The sequence below is a fragment of the Lepidochelys olivacea genome (assembly GCF_965140295.1).
Source record: "Lepidochelys olivacea isolate rLepOli2 genome assembly, chromosome: 6".
In the NCBI taxonomy this organism is placed as follows: Eukaryota; Metazoa; Chordata; order Testudines; family Cheloniidae; genus Lepidochelys; species Lepidochelys olivacea.
Window position 1 is genome coordinate 57,331,042 of NC_140416.1, and position 17,570 is coordinate 57,348,611.

Here is a 17,570-nt window from a genome sequence, read left to right on the forward strand (position 1 = left end):
CGCCCCGGGGGGTGGCGCAGGCGCCGTGCCCAGCGGGCGGGCGGGGAGGTGTTCCCCAGGGCGGAGGGAGTCGCTCGTGTGGCCCCTCCCCCCGGGCACGAGCAGAGCCAGCCGGGCGCGAGTGCAAAGACTTTATTTGCAAATACAAACAGGTGGGTGTAAATATAGCGGGTGCGCGGCCCTCAGGCGCTTGGGCTGGGCTGGGCACACACGAATCCTGCTCTGCCCCGCAGGGGCCTGCCCAGCGACACCGCCGGGCGGGCCACGTGCCCCTGGCAGCAGCCGAGCACCTTGAAAGTAGCCGCTGTTTAGGAAGACACCTTGTTTGCACAGAGCTCCGGGGGTAGCATACACAGAGTCTTGCGGCCTTAGAGGGAGGGTATTGCATTAGCACAAAGAGGGGGATTCAGGCCTCAGCAGAGGGCATCCTGAAGACAGTAAGGCACTGAGGAAAGAGGAAGACATGATGGCACAGGACACCATCAGTCATGCCTTGGGTCTGTTCTCTCTTTAATACAGATTTCTGAATTAAATCCATTTTCCAAAAACTGGGTAGTGAGAGTAAATTGCTAGGAGGGATCCACTATAATGCAGGAGTAGGATCTAAATCCTGTTGCTGAAGAAAGAGAGCCCAGAGAGTAGACTGGCTGCATTTCCAGCTGTGCATACTGAGAATGGGGCTGCTGCTCTAACACGGACAAGGGTGCTGGGCTACATCTACCCAGGACCACTGGCCAGTCCCCAGCCTCAGTTCTCACGAGGGGCAAAAATAAAAGCACCAAAGAAAGGCAAGTAAAGACAATAACTAGCCCTGGTGGAGCTGACTGAATAGGAGCAAAAACAGGGTGTGAACTGGCACTGGAGAAAGTGTCAGGCAAGTCCTAGAACAGGCATGATAGAGTGTGAAACTGGCTCTAGAGAGGTGGTTCCAGAGGGACTCCAAGATGACTGCTACTTCAGAACACAGGTAAAATGTCAGGTTAGAGTAAAAGCTCAAGGTGCACTTGTTGCATCCTGTGCAGGAGACCTCTCCACCTGCAAATTAGGGTCCTCCTTTCAGGCTGTGCACGCTGAATGATTTTCCAGGGTTCTGTCTTCTGGCCTCTGCTGCAAGTTGGAATATGAGCTCTCTCAAAATGACTGATTCAGCACGTCACACGAATCCTGGCTTCATTGATGAACGACGGCAGTTGGGGCAGCCACGAGTCCCATTGGTCTGGAGGCATCTGCAACAGGAAGTGGTCATTTCTCACAGTGCAAGTCTACAGAGAGAAGTGCAGGGGGTTCTGATTCACAGACCTGGACTCCTATCCCAGAGGTGGGGAAGGAAGTGGCTTAGGGACTCACTACACAAATCACCTTAGATGGGTTCATACCTCTACTCTCCATTCCTACAGTGAGACTTAGGGAGTCCTATGTGCTATTACTTCCAACAGTCAAGGACGGGGAAGCTAAACAGATCATTAAACTTTTTTTTTTTTCTTAGTAACGTTAAAGATTAGATGGTGGGTGACTCTTTGTAGAGGAGTCATTGATTTTGTATAAACAATGGCAGGACACTGTGAGGAAGTATGCTCTGTATTTAAGTGATTTGCATATTCAGACTGCAGAGAACAGTTCTACTCTGGACCCTAATAAAGCTTTTCTATTACTCTTGTCCCTTCACAGATCTCTCTCTAGCCCCAGCCCTCTCCCATAAATCCCTGCTGAACTCCTGCCTTATCCTATTCCCCCTGCAGGAATCCCTCTCTAACCATCTACCTCATCTCCCCGCCTCCATTCCTCTCATGTCCCCCACTCTGCCCTATCCCTGGTGCTCATTACTTTAAATGGAAGAAATGGGAGCAAGGCAGCGCCTGGAGCTGGCTGTTCTTCTCCCCAATGGACTCTCCACACATGCCGCAGTACAGCTCCATCTCCTCTACACACTCGTGGAACTTCACCACATGGTCACGAAGTTCCCGTTGCTGTCCCTTTGTGCGATAGATTCCTTCACCCAGGCAGTGAAGCTTCAGCAGGCCAAGCTGTGCACAGAGGCATGAGAGAGAGGATGAGGCAAGGTGAAGGAGGACCAATAGCATGGGGAGAGCACTAGAAGGAAGAGGTCTTCTCCAGCCCCACCAGCCATCTGGGATACACATGAGCCTCACCACAGAAAACACAAACTTGCCCAGGGGTCAGGGTTTATCTTATGAGCATCTAGAGGCCCTCCCATCTATCCTTATCCTTTTGTCCCAATGTGCCACTAAAGGGGAACCCAGGTTTGCTGCGCTCCAACCATTCTGCATCTTTTCATAGAGCTGGTTTTCCTAGGCACCTGCATGCCCATAAGTCACCTCTTCACTTCCCTCTAGCTCCTAGCTAGTATGCAATGTGTGCACTGTGCTCAGCATATACTAGCAGAGTATCCCAGAGGCTGGCTGGCCGGCCAGTAAATTAATGCCATGTAGCTATTTGTCAGGGAAAGGATCCTTAGTCCTCCACTTCTCCTCACTGCTGTTGTTTTCCTGTTTAACATTTTGGCTTCCTCTCCTTCCCACTTGTTTAACCCACTCTGGCTCCCCACTAAACTTTCTAAGGGTCTCTCAGTTGCCATCATCCACCCCCCCATGCTCAGAATGCTCCCCAGCTACTGGCTCATACCTGAATTAAAAACAAACTCAGAATGGTTCACATTCTACACTTAAGACTCTCAGCATGAGCCTCAAGGACCTATTGGTTAACATGGGCTTACGGAGGATAACGGAGCAATGTGAGGCTGGAAGATAGAGTGGACACTTAAATCCCTATTAGAGGGCTCTGGACACTGGTGGAGGGGAGCTGTGAACTCTTACCTTGTTCCCCAGTCCCTCTGCCAGCTCTTCTGCCTTCTCAATGCCTTCCAGTGCCTGTAAAAGAGAAAACAGAGACCCCACATATCAGCAGATGGCCACTTCTTTTGCCAACTATTCAGCACCAGCTCTGCATGGTGAGGGACCTGCTGGGAATTGAAAGGCTAAGGAACAAGGAAGTAATGGTATTAGGGTTAATAAAACATTCCTACACTCCACTCCAGTAGAAGCAAGAAATCTGTGGTGGGATGTGCACACTCACAGTGTGGCCTCATAAAGCTCAGTGAACTGCCTGCTCACTGAAGGGTCATAGGGATGCAACAGGGACATTCCTATCCGAGATGCACATTGAATGGGAAGTCAGAGTGCAGGCTTGACAGAGACTGGTGTTTCCAAAGGGAGTGGTTATAGAACTAATTAAACTCCAAGGCAGTAAATCACTAGGGCTGGGCTTAAGCATAAGCAAAACAACTAGCTGCTGCTAAGTGCACCAAAGATACTCTCTCCTTCCCCATCCGCCTCCCCAGTCTTTGGGCCATTTCAGTCTCTACTTCCACTTGGACAAGAGAGGCAAGAACAAGGACCAGCATTGCTAACAGCACCCATGGCTCCCAACCAACTTGTCCTACCTCTGCTGCCCATGACCCCTGTGCTGGGGTATAGGAAGGAGCTGTTTCCCTGGCCTTGCCAGCCTGAAAGGAAGTAGCATCGTTCTAGCAGTCGCTATTCTGAGTGAGTCTTTACAGCTCCCCTATCCCTCAGAACAAGAAATAATCAATGCTGATAACTAGCCTCTGCCATCCAGGGTTATTGAGCAACCGACTTCAGGGTTTCAGCTGGCAGTATGGGAGAAGGGGTTTCCCATTAAACAGGATTGTATAATTAGGTTTATTATGGGATTTCTACCTTCCTAGAAAGCATTGGGCATTGATTGCTTTGGGAGCTGGAATAACAGACTCAGTGGACTTTTGGCTTATTCCAGTGTGATGGTGGAGTTAGCAGGAACTGATGGAGATGGACAAAATAATGAAGGGTGTAGTGAAGTTGCTTCCTCATCTCTGTTGCATTCCACAAGGAGAACAGAGGGGTCATTCAATGAAATTAATAGCTGATTAATTTAGAAATTATAAAAGGAGAGATTTCACTGACAGCCCTAGTGAGTGGGGAACTCCTGGCTGCAGGGGCCAGAAAGCCTAATACCACACAGGATTTTAAAAAAATAATTGACTTATTGAACCTAGATTCTGTGCCAAACTAACTAAAATCACTCACCTTTCTTCTGCAGCACAAAACAGGCAGAAAGCCATCTTAACCAGCTGGTTGGGGATTCCCTCAGTGTAGGGGGAAACACCAAGTGCCACTGGCCCTACACCCCATACCATATACTCCAGCCATTGCAGTTGGGCAAATTTGGTGGGGGTAGGAACAAGAGTGGGGGGACATGGTTGCAGTTCTTTGGAGATCCCTAGCTAGTAGAATGGTCTTTTGGGGGCTGTTAGCAGCCAGCACAAATTAGTCTTAAGACAATTTAGAGCAGCCTTAAGTATCAGAGGGGTAGTCGTGTTAGTCTGTATCCACAAAAACAACAAGGAGGCCGGTGGCACCGTAAACACTAACAGATTTATTTGGGCATAAGCTTTCATGGGTAAAAACCCCACTTCTTCCATGAATCCGAAGAAGTGGGTTTTTTACTGACAAAAGCTTATGCCCAAATAAATCTGTCTTTAAGATGTCACCGGACTCCTCATTGTCTAAATTGTCTTGTAAATGTAAAGCCTACTTTGGCTCCTGTCTCATCACCTGTACTCAGCACAACTTGGCCACAGCTGAGGATTCAGATTATAGGCAGAGCTGGTAGCATCACATGTTATTAAGGTTGCCAGACACTTCCCATTACAATTCCCTTTTTTCATATATTTCTAACTTTGCCAAACTTTAACAGTGTAGGCTGAAGTTTTCCATGCTGGGTGTCTGCCTCAGGCAGACTTTATTAGAAAAATATGAGCCAAAATGATTCTGCCATTTCTGAAAATGAGGGTAGGGAAAAAATAGATTGTTTTGACCACGTTAAATTCTGGTGATCTCTTATTGTAAAAGCTCTAGTGCCCCCATTCTTTCAAGTAGGGTGTGATGCTGTATGGAATATGGGAGACCATTTATAATATTATTGATACCAATATTATAAAATTGCAAGGAATCTGACCAGGTATGCCATGTAATATATCTGCAAAAATGTTATCATTTTCCAAATATTATAGTCTTGTTTATATGTTTGTATCACCTTTGTATTGTGAGTTATAGATATGTATGGTATATCTGTATTTCCAAACTTGTGCTGTGTTTCTGGGTGACACGCCCAGACAGATTGGCATCAGCACTGCCTAGCCTGTTTGATGGCCCATCAAGGGTCATCAGCTGTACAATGAACCCACTGAAGGGAGCCAGGGGATACACCTTATGAGTAAGCAAGGCATGTAGGGGCAGGCCTGTGGACAGAGAACTCTAAGGCTTTGTCTACACTACACAGCTTTTAGCGACATAGCTGTGTTGCTAAAAGTCAGGCAGCATAAACGCTGTTTGTCCACACTTTTGCAGACAAAATACTTCCATCCCCTTCGAGCAGGGTTTGCGTTGTCAACAGGAAAGTGCTCCTACGGACATTGAGCTGTTTACACTGCCACTTGCGGCAAAACTTTGTCTTTTGGGGTGTATGTGTGCACGCGCGCACGTGTGTGTTTAAGCACTTGTGACAGACAAAAGTTGTGTTGTTCAATTGGTAGTATAGACAATTGGTCTACACTGGACTTTCATTGGTAAAACTTTTGTCATTCAGGAACGCCCGAACGCCAAAAGTTTTACCAACGAAAAGCGCTGGTGCGAAGAGCGCTTTGTCCACTGACAAAGCTACCAATGCTTGTTCGGGGTGGAAGTTTGTCATCGTCGGGAAAGCTCTCTCCTGCTGACAAAGAGCAGCTACACTTAGCACCTTTTAGTGGCACAGCTGTGTTGCTAAAAGGTGCATAGTGTAGACATAGCAAAAGGCTTTCCCATGCCACATGCTATGAAGCTTGTGTTTGGGATACAGAAAGTACAAGCTACATCACAAAAGAATATAAAAGGCAGCTGCATTATCTTCATTCCTGCTTCTTACCTCTGGAGTACATTTCCACAAACTGAAGCTCTGAACAAAGGATTGAATGACCCATCCAAGCTGTGGATATGTTCCAGAGGGACTTTCAAGCCAGCAAACGCACGAATATTGCTAAGAATCTGATATATGGACTTTGAAGTCTCTGTGTGTATCTGAATGCTTTATCATTTAACAACTCTCTTCCTGTTCTCTCTCTTTTCTTTATAATAAACCTTTAGTTTTAGACACTAAAGGATTGGCTGGCAGTGTGGTATTTTGGGTAAGATGCAAACTAATATTGACATGGTAACATGTCCCTTTGGGGTCAGAAGAACATTTTGTGTATGTGAGCAGAATTTTTAAAATATCTTCTCACTATATTGGACCTATGTGCTGATTGGGAACCAGAGAACTAGAATGCAGTAATGGGGCTGTGTGATTTCTTTTTTAGCTTCTTGATAACCAGTGTAGGGGGTCAGAAGTACAGTTTGTGACCGGTTGATGAATTTAACTTCCATGTTGACCACCAGTTTTGGGAGTATCTTCTCTCCCTTTTGCAGCCTGCTCTGACCTTGGCATTTTCAGTGATTGCTGCCCCAGGCATGGGTCACATAGGGAACTGAAAGTTTGCATGGTGTGATAGCTTTCTATGTACCTTTTGCCATCCTCCTGAAAATCCACTCAAATTTGGCCACACTATAAGCCTTTGAAAAATTGCAGTTTGCGCACACTCAGTAGACTTTACATTTTTAGCAGCTTAAGTCCCCCAAAATTCCATCCACACTGGGCATGCTCCAGCCCAGGGCTGAGCAGGACATTCCCTGCAATAGAAGCTCTGTGCTGCGGCAGGCCATGTGTGGTACAGATCAAAGCACCTGAACTGAGAACATGTCTCTCCTGTGCTCTCAATGCCCACCTTTGCTGGGAAATGGCAGTGTGGAGGTGGAAGCTGCCTGATTTTAATATAGAGGGGCAAGCGAAAGGGCAATGGATTGGGGCAACGAATATGGTGGGGTGGTGGCAGAAAATGAGATTGAAGGGTGTCAAGAGGGAAGGAGGGAAACAGGCTGGGAGGAAGGGAGAATGAGACTGGCTGAGCACGGATAGTGCGACTGAGAACTAGTGGGGTGAGGGAAGGAGGTGAGTGGAGAAGTGACATCATTAATGAGAAGTCAAGATAAAGAGCAGAATTAGGAATGGTTGGTCAGAGAGACTGGCAAAAGGAATGGGGGATGACATTGATTAGACAAGAATCCCAGGGAGAGTGATTGAGACTGGGAGTCAGTGAGGGAAGGGGCAACTGGAGGCTAGTGCGGTGGAGAGATCGATCTGGTAAGGAGCCTGGAGCAAGGAACTGGGATCGGCTGGGCAAGGAAACTGGGATCAGGAGCGTGGAGGGGTGAAATTGGAACTTGCTGGGGAGGGAGACTGGCATGAGAAGTCTGAGGGTTAGAGACTGGGAATGTCTAGGTTGGACAAACACCTGTCAGGGATGGTCTAGGTTTACTGGATCCTGCCTCAGTGCAAGGAGCAGGACTTGATGACTTCTCGAGGTCCCGTCCAGCCCTACATTTTTATGATTTTATGATTCCTGAGTCTCACCATTCCTCTGCTGTCTGTGAAACTCACTAGCAAAATGCCTCACCCCCCTCTATGCTGATCCACATAGAGGATGGCATCCTACTACTGCTGTCAGTATTCCATTAGTTCAAGTGGCAGAGGGTCTGTGTGTGATGTTCCAACCTGCTGATGAACCATGCTGGGTGGCAATAAGATGCCACATGATGGAATTTGGATTTTTTTTCAGTTAGGAAATTATACACAAAAAAGTACATTGCAACCTTACTAATGTTGTTTTAAAGTCAAGCACTCATAAATTAGAAAATGCCACAATTAAGATTGTCTGTGCAATCTTAATTCAGCCCCCTTTTGCGTATGTATTACAATATAGTCGTTGATTACATGATCACATACTACTTTCTCCACAGAATCCTTGGCTTACTCAGTGCACAGGGTGGGGATGAATCAGGGTTGGGTAGTGAAGGAGGTTGTAGTCTGTAGGATCCCTGCTTCATTTGTTTCAGAAGTTGGAAGGTGCACAGTGAACGAAGCAGGGGGTTGTAGGAAGAGAAAGGAGGGTCTTATGGTTACAGCAGTTGAAAGCTGCCCTAAGGAATTGGATTGTATCCCTGCTTCTTCCAGAGTTCCTATGTGATCACTTCAACCAAACTTCTTACATATTTTGTCACTAGTTGCATGATCTTCATTTTCTGAGTGCCTGACTTCAGATCCTGAGGTCTAAGTTGCAAAAGTGCTGCGTGCTCACAACTGGAACTGAAGTCAATGAGAGCTGTGCTTTGAACATATGAAGTGCTATATAATGCTAAGTATGCTAAAAAATTAGGTCTTGGATAACTCAGATGGAGCACCCAAAATTAATGGATACTTTTACTTTAATCTCTCTGTGCTTCAGTTCACCATCTGTAAAATGGTGGTAATAATCCCCCCTCGTTTCACAGGAGTTGTGAAAATAAGTTAGTTAATGTTTGTGAAGCACTCAGATACTGTAGTGATTAACATCACAGAAAAGTGCAGAAGGAAATTAATAATTCTGTCTTCAGAGCAGGTTTTAGATGGTGTGCAATAAATAAGGTCTAGGGCCAAACAGTGAACAATGAGGAGAAACAAAATACTGAATAGTTGCCCATTAAGTGAGCTCCCTCCTTTCTGTGGACTGACTGAGGCAGCAGTCCTGTAGAAAAAATACGTAATTTACAATTAAAAACTATCATAATGCATATGGGGTTTGAATTAAGGTTGTACAGGCAATCTTGATTCTGACATTTCCAAACCTTTGAGTGCTTCACTTTGCAACCTTAATATTCTTCTTTTAATGTAATTTTTGTGTGTGTAATTGTATTATTTTAAAAGAACTAACATGCTGTGTACATAGTGAAAACAAATATCCTCATGGGTCTGTACAGCGTAATCTCCTGCCCATTCCCACTTCTTTGTTTGGTACCATCTCTCCCTGTTCCATGCTATATTTTATCTACCCCAGAATCTAAGCTTCTCTAGTCAGCTCTGTGTAATATGTTTGTCTGTAAAGCACAGGATGTACCTATTGGGCTGTATAAATAATACCACACTCACTAATACTAATTATACAGCTAAGAGAGTCAATCAGATTTGCATCAGAGTATAAGATAGGAGGCAGGAAGTGACCCCTCTTCCCATTCCTTTCATTGTAGTTATCTCTGTGCAATATGTGTTTTCTTGTGAAGCATCTGGTACTGGCCACGTGACTTTGTAGACCATGGATCTGATTCAGTATGAATGTACTCAATTTATGACAGCTTCCCAACTTCCCAAGCATCAGGGCTGGAGCACCCCCGGGGAAAAATTAGTGGTGCTCTGTACCCACCGGCAGCCAAACTCCCCCCACACTTCACCTCCTCTTCCCCTGAGCGCGCTGCATCCCCCGCTCGTCCACCTATTTCCCAGCTTCCTGCCTGGCCGCTGCCAAACAGCTGTTTGGTGGCGTGCTTGGAGGGAGGGAGAGGAGCAGGAAGATGGCACACTCGGGGGAGGAGGCGGGGCCAGGGCAGGAATTTGGGGAAGGAGTCAGAATAGGGGCAGGGAGCGGGACAGTGCAGGGTTGAGCACCCTCCGGCGGAAGCAGAAGTCAGCACCTGTGTTCCCAAGTTGGATTATGTAGAGAAATATCAGTAGTCAAGTACCAGATCCTGTGTGTAGAATAGAGGAGCATGGGACTCTGCTCCACACAGGTGTGTACAGTTCGGAATGAGGTTGTCTATTTCAGAGAGGGCACCAGTTTCCTCAGGAATGGCTTATGACTGACCTTGTCTAGCTCCTTCTGGATCACCCAACACTTGGCCACTCCCAGCAGTACCTGGATCTGTCCCAGGCGGTTTCCAATCTCTGTCATGATGCTCATGGAGGAATCATAGCGAGGAAAGGCTGTCTGCAGCATGAGATAGATAGTGAGACACATTTAGCTGTGTCCAGTCCTGGTGTTCTCTTTCCATATCTCCTTTCCATCCCTGACTCCTCCCTTCAGTCTCCCCTTGCTCCCACCTGTATGTCTGCTCGGCTACGGTGGATATCAGCAAAGCAGAGTAGGCACAGTGCCTGCAGTGGCCGGTCCCCATGCTGCAGAGCAATCTTCATTGACTCCTGAAAGAAAACACCTCCAGTAGGTACAAGAACCTTCCCCAGGCCCAGCTGGGATTGAAGCCCTCACAACACCCCAGCCTGCCTCAACGGCCAGCTTCAGAGAAGTGACACACCCTTGGGGAAGAAAGCCTCAACAACAGTTGTGCAACGCATATTTCCAGCAGAGGGCATCCCTGGCATACAGCTCCTGAGAACAGCTTTGGCTAATGAAACCATGGATGTGCTTTATTTATGGGTGGGAGGCAGAAGCGGTATCTGGGGTACCAGCTGAATGTTGCTGTATCTCTGTACCCCCTAATCCTGACCTGCAGAGACCTCTCCCCTACTCCAGCATCTCTCTGCCATGTTTGGCCCAGTATCTCTACCTCCACCTTGTACCTCACAGCATTCCATAGCATCTGCCAGGTGCCCCAGCTTCCGATAGGCCACTGCCATGTGGTACTGGCTCATTGCTCGGTACTTCAAACTCCAGCCCTTTCCATAATCATTCACCAATTCAGCTGCTTTACATGGGAAGAACAAGGCTTTCTCATAGTCCTGGAAGGCAAAGAGACAAGCAGAAGGACAGAAATAAGTTAGAGAGTTAGACTGCCCCTGCAGTAATAGGACCCTCCAGCATTTCAAAATAAACGTGTATCCAGCTAGGGAAGCTAGAATTGCCACATGGTAGACTCCATTTTCCCCAGCACATGTCCCTAGCAGGTCCAGAACTTAAATTATATGCTGGGGTGCTTACATGGTCCGCTCAGGGTGACATCCATAAGGAAAGAACTCTGCTTCTCATTAGAGAGATGATTTACCCTCCTTATGGCCAAAGCCTGGTTCAGAGCCACCTGTACCTTTACCTGCTCCTCCATCATCTCAGCCTTCTACATTCTTACAGAGCCTTACAACTTCAGAATGTTTTCCACCCAATTAACCCTCACATTCTACACCAGGTGGGTCAGAATCTCTCTTGGGTCTGGTTGGTTATGGCAGTAAATGGGGGGGAGGGGGAGAGAATCAGGGCTTTGTCATAGCCTTTTTTTTTTCTTTTTTTTTTAAAGGAAAGATCATGGCATCCAATATCTTAATAATTTTGTTTATTTTAGGAAATTATGAGAAGTCAAATAAATCTCCTTTCTTTAACGATAAAAATAGTGTAAAATCATCATCATATTTAACTAACAATATAAAACCACTTAAAAGTGACCTGCAAAAGATTAAAACACAAACCAACCCTACCCTTGTGCCATTTTTTTCATTCTTTGTGATGTATAAAGGAGATCAAAGGTTTTTTTAAATTTTTCCTGCTTGATTTTTACCTTAGAAATATCAGGGATAGTTTTCATTTCTCTGGTTTTGTTGGAGGACCAGTGGGAGATACGTTTGTTTGTTTTATCATGAGTTCATAAGACCTCAGTTGGTGGCCAACCAGGGTGACAGAAACCAAGACTTTGTATGGAAAAACCCTAATAATTATTTTGTCATAGAACTCATAGCTACAACAAACGCTGGCCTTAGTCACTATACTTATTTTATGGAAACTGAGGCACAGAAGGGGTAGGAGACTTGACCGAAGTCACATGGTGAGTTGGTGGCAGAGCTAAGGATAGAACCCAGGCCCAGGAGTCGACTCCCGGTCCCATGCCTAGACCACACCACATCTCTGTGGCTGTCCAGGTTCTAGAGCTGTGTGCGCTGTACACCAAAGAATCACACTTTCTACCTTTGGGATGCTGTGTAAATGCCCTCTATTGATCCTCTTGACTTAAGCCTCAAGCAGAATAGTCATTAGTGGCATTAGGAGCAGAGAGTTAAAACCTTCCCAGAACAACCCTCTCTCCCTCGAACTCCATGAACTACTTTCTGTATCCAAGATATAGGGTGAATCCCTGCCCACCCTGGTTCTTTCCTGTATCCAAGATAGGGGGAAATTTTCCCACTGTTACTTCCCATCCCCCAGGTCACCAGCAGAGCTATCTGTCCGCACCTTGATCTGTGTGTAGAAACTCCCCAAGCTGCAGCAGACGCGACATTCCAGCATCTTGTCGTCATTGTTGTGTGCATAGCGCAGGGCTTTCTCGAAACACTCCAATGCCTTCTGAAAGATGCTGAGGCCCAGGAAGGCATTGCCCATACTGAGGCTCACCTGACCATTCAGTTGCAGGCTCACAGTGGTGCCCTGCATGTTCAGGCATGTCTTACAGTAAGAGATGGTTTTCTGGAATTCACAGAGTTTCTCGTTGCTCCGAGCCAGGTTCAGGTAGCTCTCCATAAGGTAGTCAGGGTCCTCTAGCTCCCGAGCTGTGTCAATCTGCACAACTGCAAACTTTCAGCAGAGAAGAGAGTGTTTATAGAGAGTCTCTCTGTAGGAATAAAGCCTGTGCTTCCTCGGGAATTGTACCCTGCACAGGAGAAGTTACATAGCCTGTGGTCAGGACAAAAGAGTCCAACAAGATAGCATTGATTGATAAAATACCCAAGTGGGCAGGCCATGAGGTGGGTTAGACAGCATATAAGTAGACAGGAGAAACCTCTCTCTGTATTCCCTACCTTTGGCAGAGAGAAGAGATCTGGGTTGGAAATTGCTGGAAAGAGCTGCCAAATGGTCATGGAAAGAGGCATCAGCAGGAGAAAGACATTTCTGCACTGTACAGCTCAGCTTTTCCTACACTACTCCTCCATTCCTTATCCCCATACACCTCAGCACCTCCCAGAATTAACTCTGAGGAGGATTTAAGATTTTATCAAATATTCTGCAAAACAATAAAAATGACTTCTATCAAGATTCCTTCACCCATTCATTCTATACTTCTATTGAAAAGCAATCCAATTTGTCTGACAAGGTTTGCTCTTTATAAATGACTTGTTCATTGCATATGGTTCAGTTACCCTAGTCTAAGTCTCTTTAGACTGCAAAGTATTCAGGGCAGGGAATGTCTTCTTCTGTGTCTTGTGATGAACAAAGCACAATATATGGGCTGAATTAATAATTGCAATACTAGTTGCTTAGTATCTTCTCTCTGTGTTTGTTTCATTATTTTATTAGGGATTAAAGGTAGATTTACTGGATGATAATTCTCAAGGGTCACTTTTCTTTTCCGCTTTGAAGATTGGAACCACACTTATTTTTTTCTAGTCCTCTAGAACTTTCCCCGTTCTCCATGAAGTTTCAAAAATAATTGTCAGTGTTCTGGTTGTCCACTAATTCCCTTATGCCCTGGGGAAGTGTGCTATGTGGACTCAGGGTCTTGTATAAGTTCAAAGTGTTCCTTTACCTGATTTTTACAAGCTCTTCCTTGCTTCCTAATTGTCCAAGCCTCTTTTCTTTCATTTGCCCCTTAAATACCTTTTCCCCCAAACGAAGTTAAGCATCACAGCCCTTTTAAACTTTCATGCCTCTTCTCATTCATTCGTATACCTTCTTATTTGTTCCCCCATATATCTGTAAAAAGTCCCCTTACGTCCTCTTTAATCCCTTGGCTAGTATGAACTGTTCTGCTTTATTGAAGTCATGCTCTTTTCTCTGTGTTACAAGGATCTTGGAGAAATTTCAAGTACAATGACCCTGTTTTCTATTTTCTTTCCAGGTTATCAGTGTGGTTTTGATTCTATCTAGTTTTCCTTTACCTGTCTCATTTGTTCCCAGACACCTCGAAACATTCTCTTCACACACCCATACCTTATCTCCTCTCCTCATTGCCCTCGTCTTTCTCCTCCCCTATCACCCTGCAACTCCTGCCACCTATCCCATCTCCTCTCAGAGCATCCCACTTGTCTTCACATACATCCTAACTGCTTCTCACCCCCTTTTCTCCTTTCCCCCTAGTATTTGCTATGAGGATAGGACTCTCAACACACCCAATACTTTACTAATTGGAAGTGGCACTCAAGTTGCTTCAAATGGTGCCACGTAAAGCACTTGAATTAGAAGAGTTTATAAACAATCATCAGCATGGAGAAAAATATCCTCTGATCCCAGATACAAACTCAGGGTCTGGCACCCAAGAAATGTCAAGGACTAGCACAGCAAGACCCCTTTTCAGGCCTGCATTGTTTCTTACCTTGGAGTACCAGAAATGTCTCCTGTGTTGTCTCCCAGATCCTTGACTCCTCCTTCCAAATACTCTCTGCTGATCCAGATGCACCCAGCCCTTCTTCAGAGCCCTGCACTGGCTTCTCTACACTCACCACATCAAATTAAAGCTCTAGTCTTCACCTTCAAGGCTCTGCACAGTTTAGCTTCAAGCCTCTCTCTGCTCTTCTGTTTTCCTCAAGCCACACAGATGCCCCTTTGGGTCCTTCTCACCCTCCGTGCTGCCCACAACACTGGGAACCCCCTCCCTGATCTTATATCCCAGGCCTCCATCTGCTCCTCATCCAACATCCTCCTGAAACACACCTCTTCCAAAAAGCCTATTAATTTTTCCTCTCTCTTAGCCTGACTTCCCATCTTTCACAACTAGAGAAGTGTGAACAAGTATGTTAGACTAAGCTCATCACATCAGTGACTGTGTTTGAACAGCAATGTTTCCTGGATGTTTGAACAGTGCTGAAAACTTTGTGGGAATTGCTGCAATACACATAATTATAATAAAATCCAGTAATAGAAAATCTATTTAAGATATCAAAAATTGTGGAGGTAGCCAGATAGATACTAACCCCACTGAAACACATCACTACTTGTCCTACATCATCCCCTTTGAATTTTTTTGTACTCATTGTGGGCAATTTTGGGAGAGACTTCACCTCCAAAATAGCATGTGAAGTGCCCAGCTTCAACGTTTGTGAAAAATAACTAAGAATCTCCAAAGTTAAATGCTTTGGGCTAGTACTCCAAAATTTCTTAAGGATCAGCACTACAGGCCAGCAATCTGAGAAAACCTGGGGACTGGGTCCTTAAGAATCTTTGGGGCCCAGAACTAGGAAGCAGGAATGCAGAGTGACACTGTAAGGACCCCAAGAATTAGACCCATAAATCAGCACTGCCACTTGTCCCAACTGGTGAAGGCAGCACATTGTATTCATCAAATGTCTTATGCACTTTGCTCCAAGATAGATGTAAACCATGCTTTTACAGTATAATCCCCAGCTGCTCCCTGTTGTGGGTATGATACACAGTGACATGCATTCAACTTGGGATCACTTTACCTTTAGCATATCCTTGTATCTGCCCATTTCCGAATGAGCAGTGATGAGGCAGCCCAAAACCCGAAACCTGCCAGCAGGATCCATGGTCTTTTCCAATACCCTCATCCAGACTTGCAGGGCCTTTTCTGTCTGGTTAGACTGGTAGAGCTGGAGTCCTTTCTCTATCTGCTGCTTCGTCTGGTCCTGACCCATCTCCTTTGCACCAAAAAGCCTCATATACTAACCTTTTGGGACAGCAGCAGCAAGGAGCCTGAGAGAGAACATAGAGACTGTCCTAAAGCAGGAGAGTGGATTTCATATTCTAGAGGGTTGGGGCCATAAAACCCTCAGACGCTTCAGGATGCAGGAATGTCAGCAGGAGATGGTGAATAGGGGGCTGAAAAGCCTTTAAGGCAGCATCCCAAATCCACTAGGCAAACATCTCATGTACTGATGCCCCATCAGAACATTCTGCAGCCCAACCCCACGAACAAAGAGGAAGGAAAGAAGAAAAGTGCAACAGGGAGAGAGAAAAAAATCGCAAGTGGCTGGAGTGAAATTCAATCGGAATGGCCACTCCTGGGCTCCCCCTCCCTATTGGCTACAGCTGTGCCTGCCAGTCCTGTCATGTGGCTTCACAGGAATGTCAGTCAGTCTTAGTAATGCCAAGGTCACAGTGAGCCAACTGCTCCCACGTCCTGTCCGCCCCAGCATGCAACATATATAAATACCCCAGAGAGAGACAATCAGCTGCAGTGATAGGGATGTCTCAGTAATCTTTCTCCCCTCTCCCATCACTGGGCACTTCGAAGTCTCTCTGGAGATTTAGTACTCCTGCTTTTCTTATTGGTACCCATCATCTTGGAGTGTGAGACTCTCAGTATCATAAGGCACAGATGCAGACACTTCCCCAGATGCTTTTGGTGACTGGGATCTTAAAGTGGCAGTTGCTATCTTTTCCCTTCAAGTCCTCATGACAAGGTTCAGGAATAACCAGGCTGTCAGAAGCCTTAACTCTTGGTGACCTGGATCTATAGGTAGATGGGGTATCAACAGTCTTACCCCTTGAAGTTCTGAGAGACCATAATCCGAAAGTAGATGGGGCAGTATGTACATAGGAGTTTTCAGAGTCCTGGTCTGAAGCTGGTTTTAAGGCTTGCTCCACCATGGGAGCCTGAACTTTATCTCCGTGTTCTTACAAGGTCTGCTTTTAAATGAAGTACAGATTGTACACTTTGAGGAAATATGGGTATCCTCCAGACACTCATCGAGTGTGTTATTAACTGGGATAGATTCCTGGCAGGAAAGACATTTAAAGCCTAGAGATCACAGAGTATCCCAGAAATTAAGAGTCTAAAGTGACCCTGCAAACAAGGAAAAAAACAGAAGTAGAAAGGAACTATTTACAAACTATAAACTAACTATTTAACAACACTGAAGGACCCAGGAGAAGCAGGCACACTAGAGGCAGTTGACAAGGAACTGAGGGTGGTTCACCCCTGCAGCCCTGTTATATCCTTGGTACAGGGTATGAGGATGTGTAGAGTGCATGCGTGCGCTGAACAGGCACCGCTACCAAAAATCTCCAATCAAAGGTGCAGAAGCAAATACACACCTGAAGTAGAGTACCAATGGGGACACTACTCAAAGAACTTCACCTACCAAGTGAGAGAAACTGCATCCTGTATCCTTGACTTGCTATCGGTTTGTTGTGATGGATCATCTTGCACTCCAAAATGTAGGATTCCTTCACCTTCTTAGGAATCAGAATTTTACTGGGCTAGTGAGAGGCAGCTTTGAAACCCTTTCCTATAGAACTCCTAAAAAGGACAGGAATGGAAATTAGATCAGTTCTTTTAGGAATCAAGTTTTTAAACACAAGGGACATATCTCTTCTGATCAGCTGCACCTTAGTGCCTTGATCTAGGAAGTCCCTGAATAGTCTGTTCCCTTTCACTAGAAGAGAGGGATCCTGAATTTGGCAGGCCAACAATTGCTAGGTCATGGGCTCTTCTCTCAACCAGATGGCCTGTCATAGATGGGGTTCCTAATCTGACGGAGCCTTCTTGTGCAGCATCATGTCAGAAAGTGGACATTAGCATTCACTCATACACCAGATTGCAGAATACAGATCAGGATATAGGAGCCATGTCCTGCAGAGAGGGAATACATTGAGGCTCTGTGTTGTTAATTAGACATTTTTCAAAGAGCCCCACCCTTCTTTTTATCGAGAGCATTCTTAGAGGAGATAAAGACTTTCAGTGGGGGAGAATTGGCTGGGGCCCCTTTAGGGGTGAGCC

At 45.8% G+C, this 17,570-nt stretch overlaps 1 protein-coding gene across 2 annotated transcripts; it reads right to left on the reverse strand.

Annotated features, from left to right (window-relative positions):
* Positions 1-41: 41 nt before the first annotated feature.
* RAPSN (receptor associated protein of the synapse) lies at positions 42-15,818 on the reverse strand. 2 transcript variants are annotated; one of them, XM_084631172.1, is made up of 8 exons: positions 15,292-15,818; positions 12,131-12,469; positions 10,537-10,695; positions 10,060-10,158; positions 9,824-9,946; positions 2,835-2,888; positions 1,825-2,024; positions 42-1,226 (listed from the first exon to the last, which is right to left on the reverse strand). In XM_084631172.1, the coding sequence occupies exons 1-8, from the start codon at positions 15,505-15,507 to the stop codon at positions 1,154-1,156; spliced, it is 1,263 nt and encodes a 420-aa protein (XP_084487298.1). In that variant the 5' UTR covers positions 15,508-15,818; the 3' UTR covers positions 42-1,153. The 2 variants fall into 2 exon arrangements, with proteins under 2 accessions (XP_084487298.1, XP_084487299.1); XM_084631173.1 differs by lacking the exon at positions 1,825-2,024.
* Between the last annotated feature and the right edge of the window lie 1,752 nt (positions 15,819-17,570).

Bases quoted from the DNA above. Each gene is read 5' to 3' on its own strand.
- RAPSN (XM_084631172.1), bottom strand. From the start codon at position 15,507: ATGAGGCTTTTTGGTGCAAAGGAGATGGGTCAGGACCAGACGAAGCAG. The intron at 12,470-15,291 runs GTAAAGTGATCC...CTCTGCTGAAAG, and splicing joins GATACAAGGATATGCTAAAG to TTTGCAGTTGTGCAGATTGA. The intron at 10,159-10,536 runs GTACAAGGTGGA...GTTTTCTTTCAG, and splicing joins ATGCTATGGAATGCTGTGAG to GAGTCAATGAAGATTGCTCT.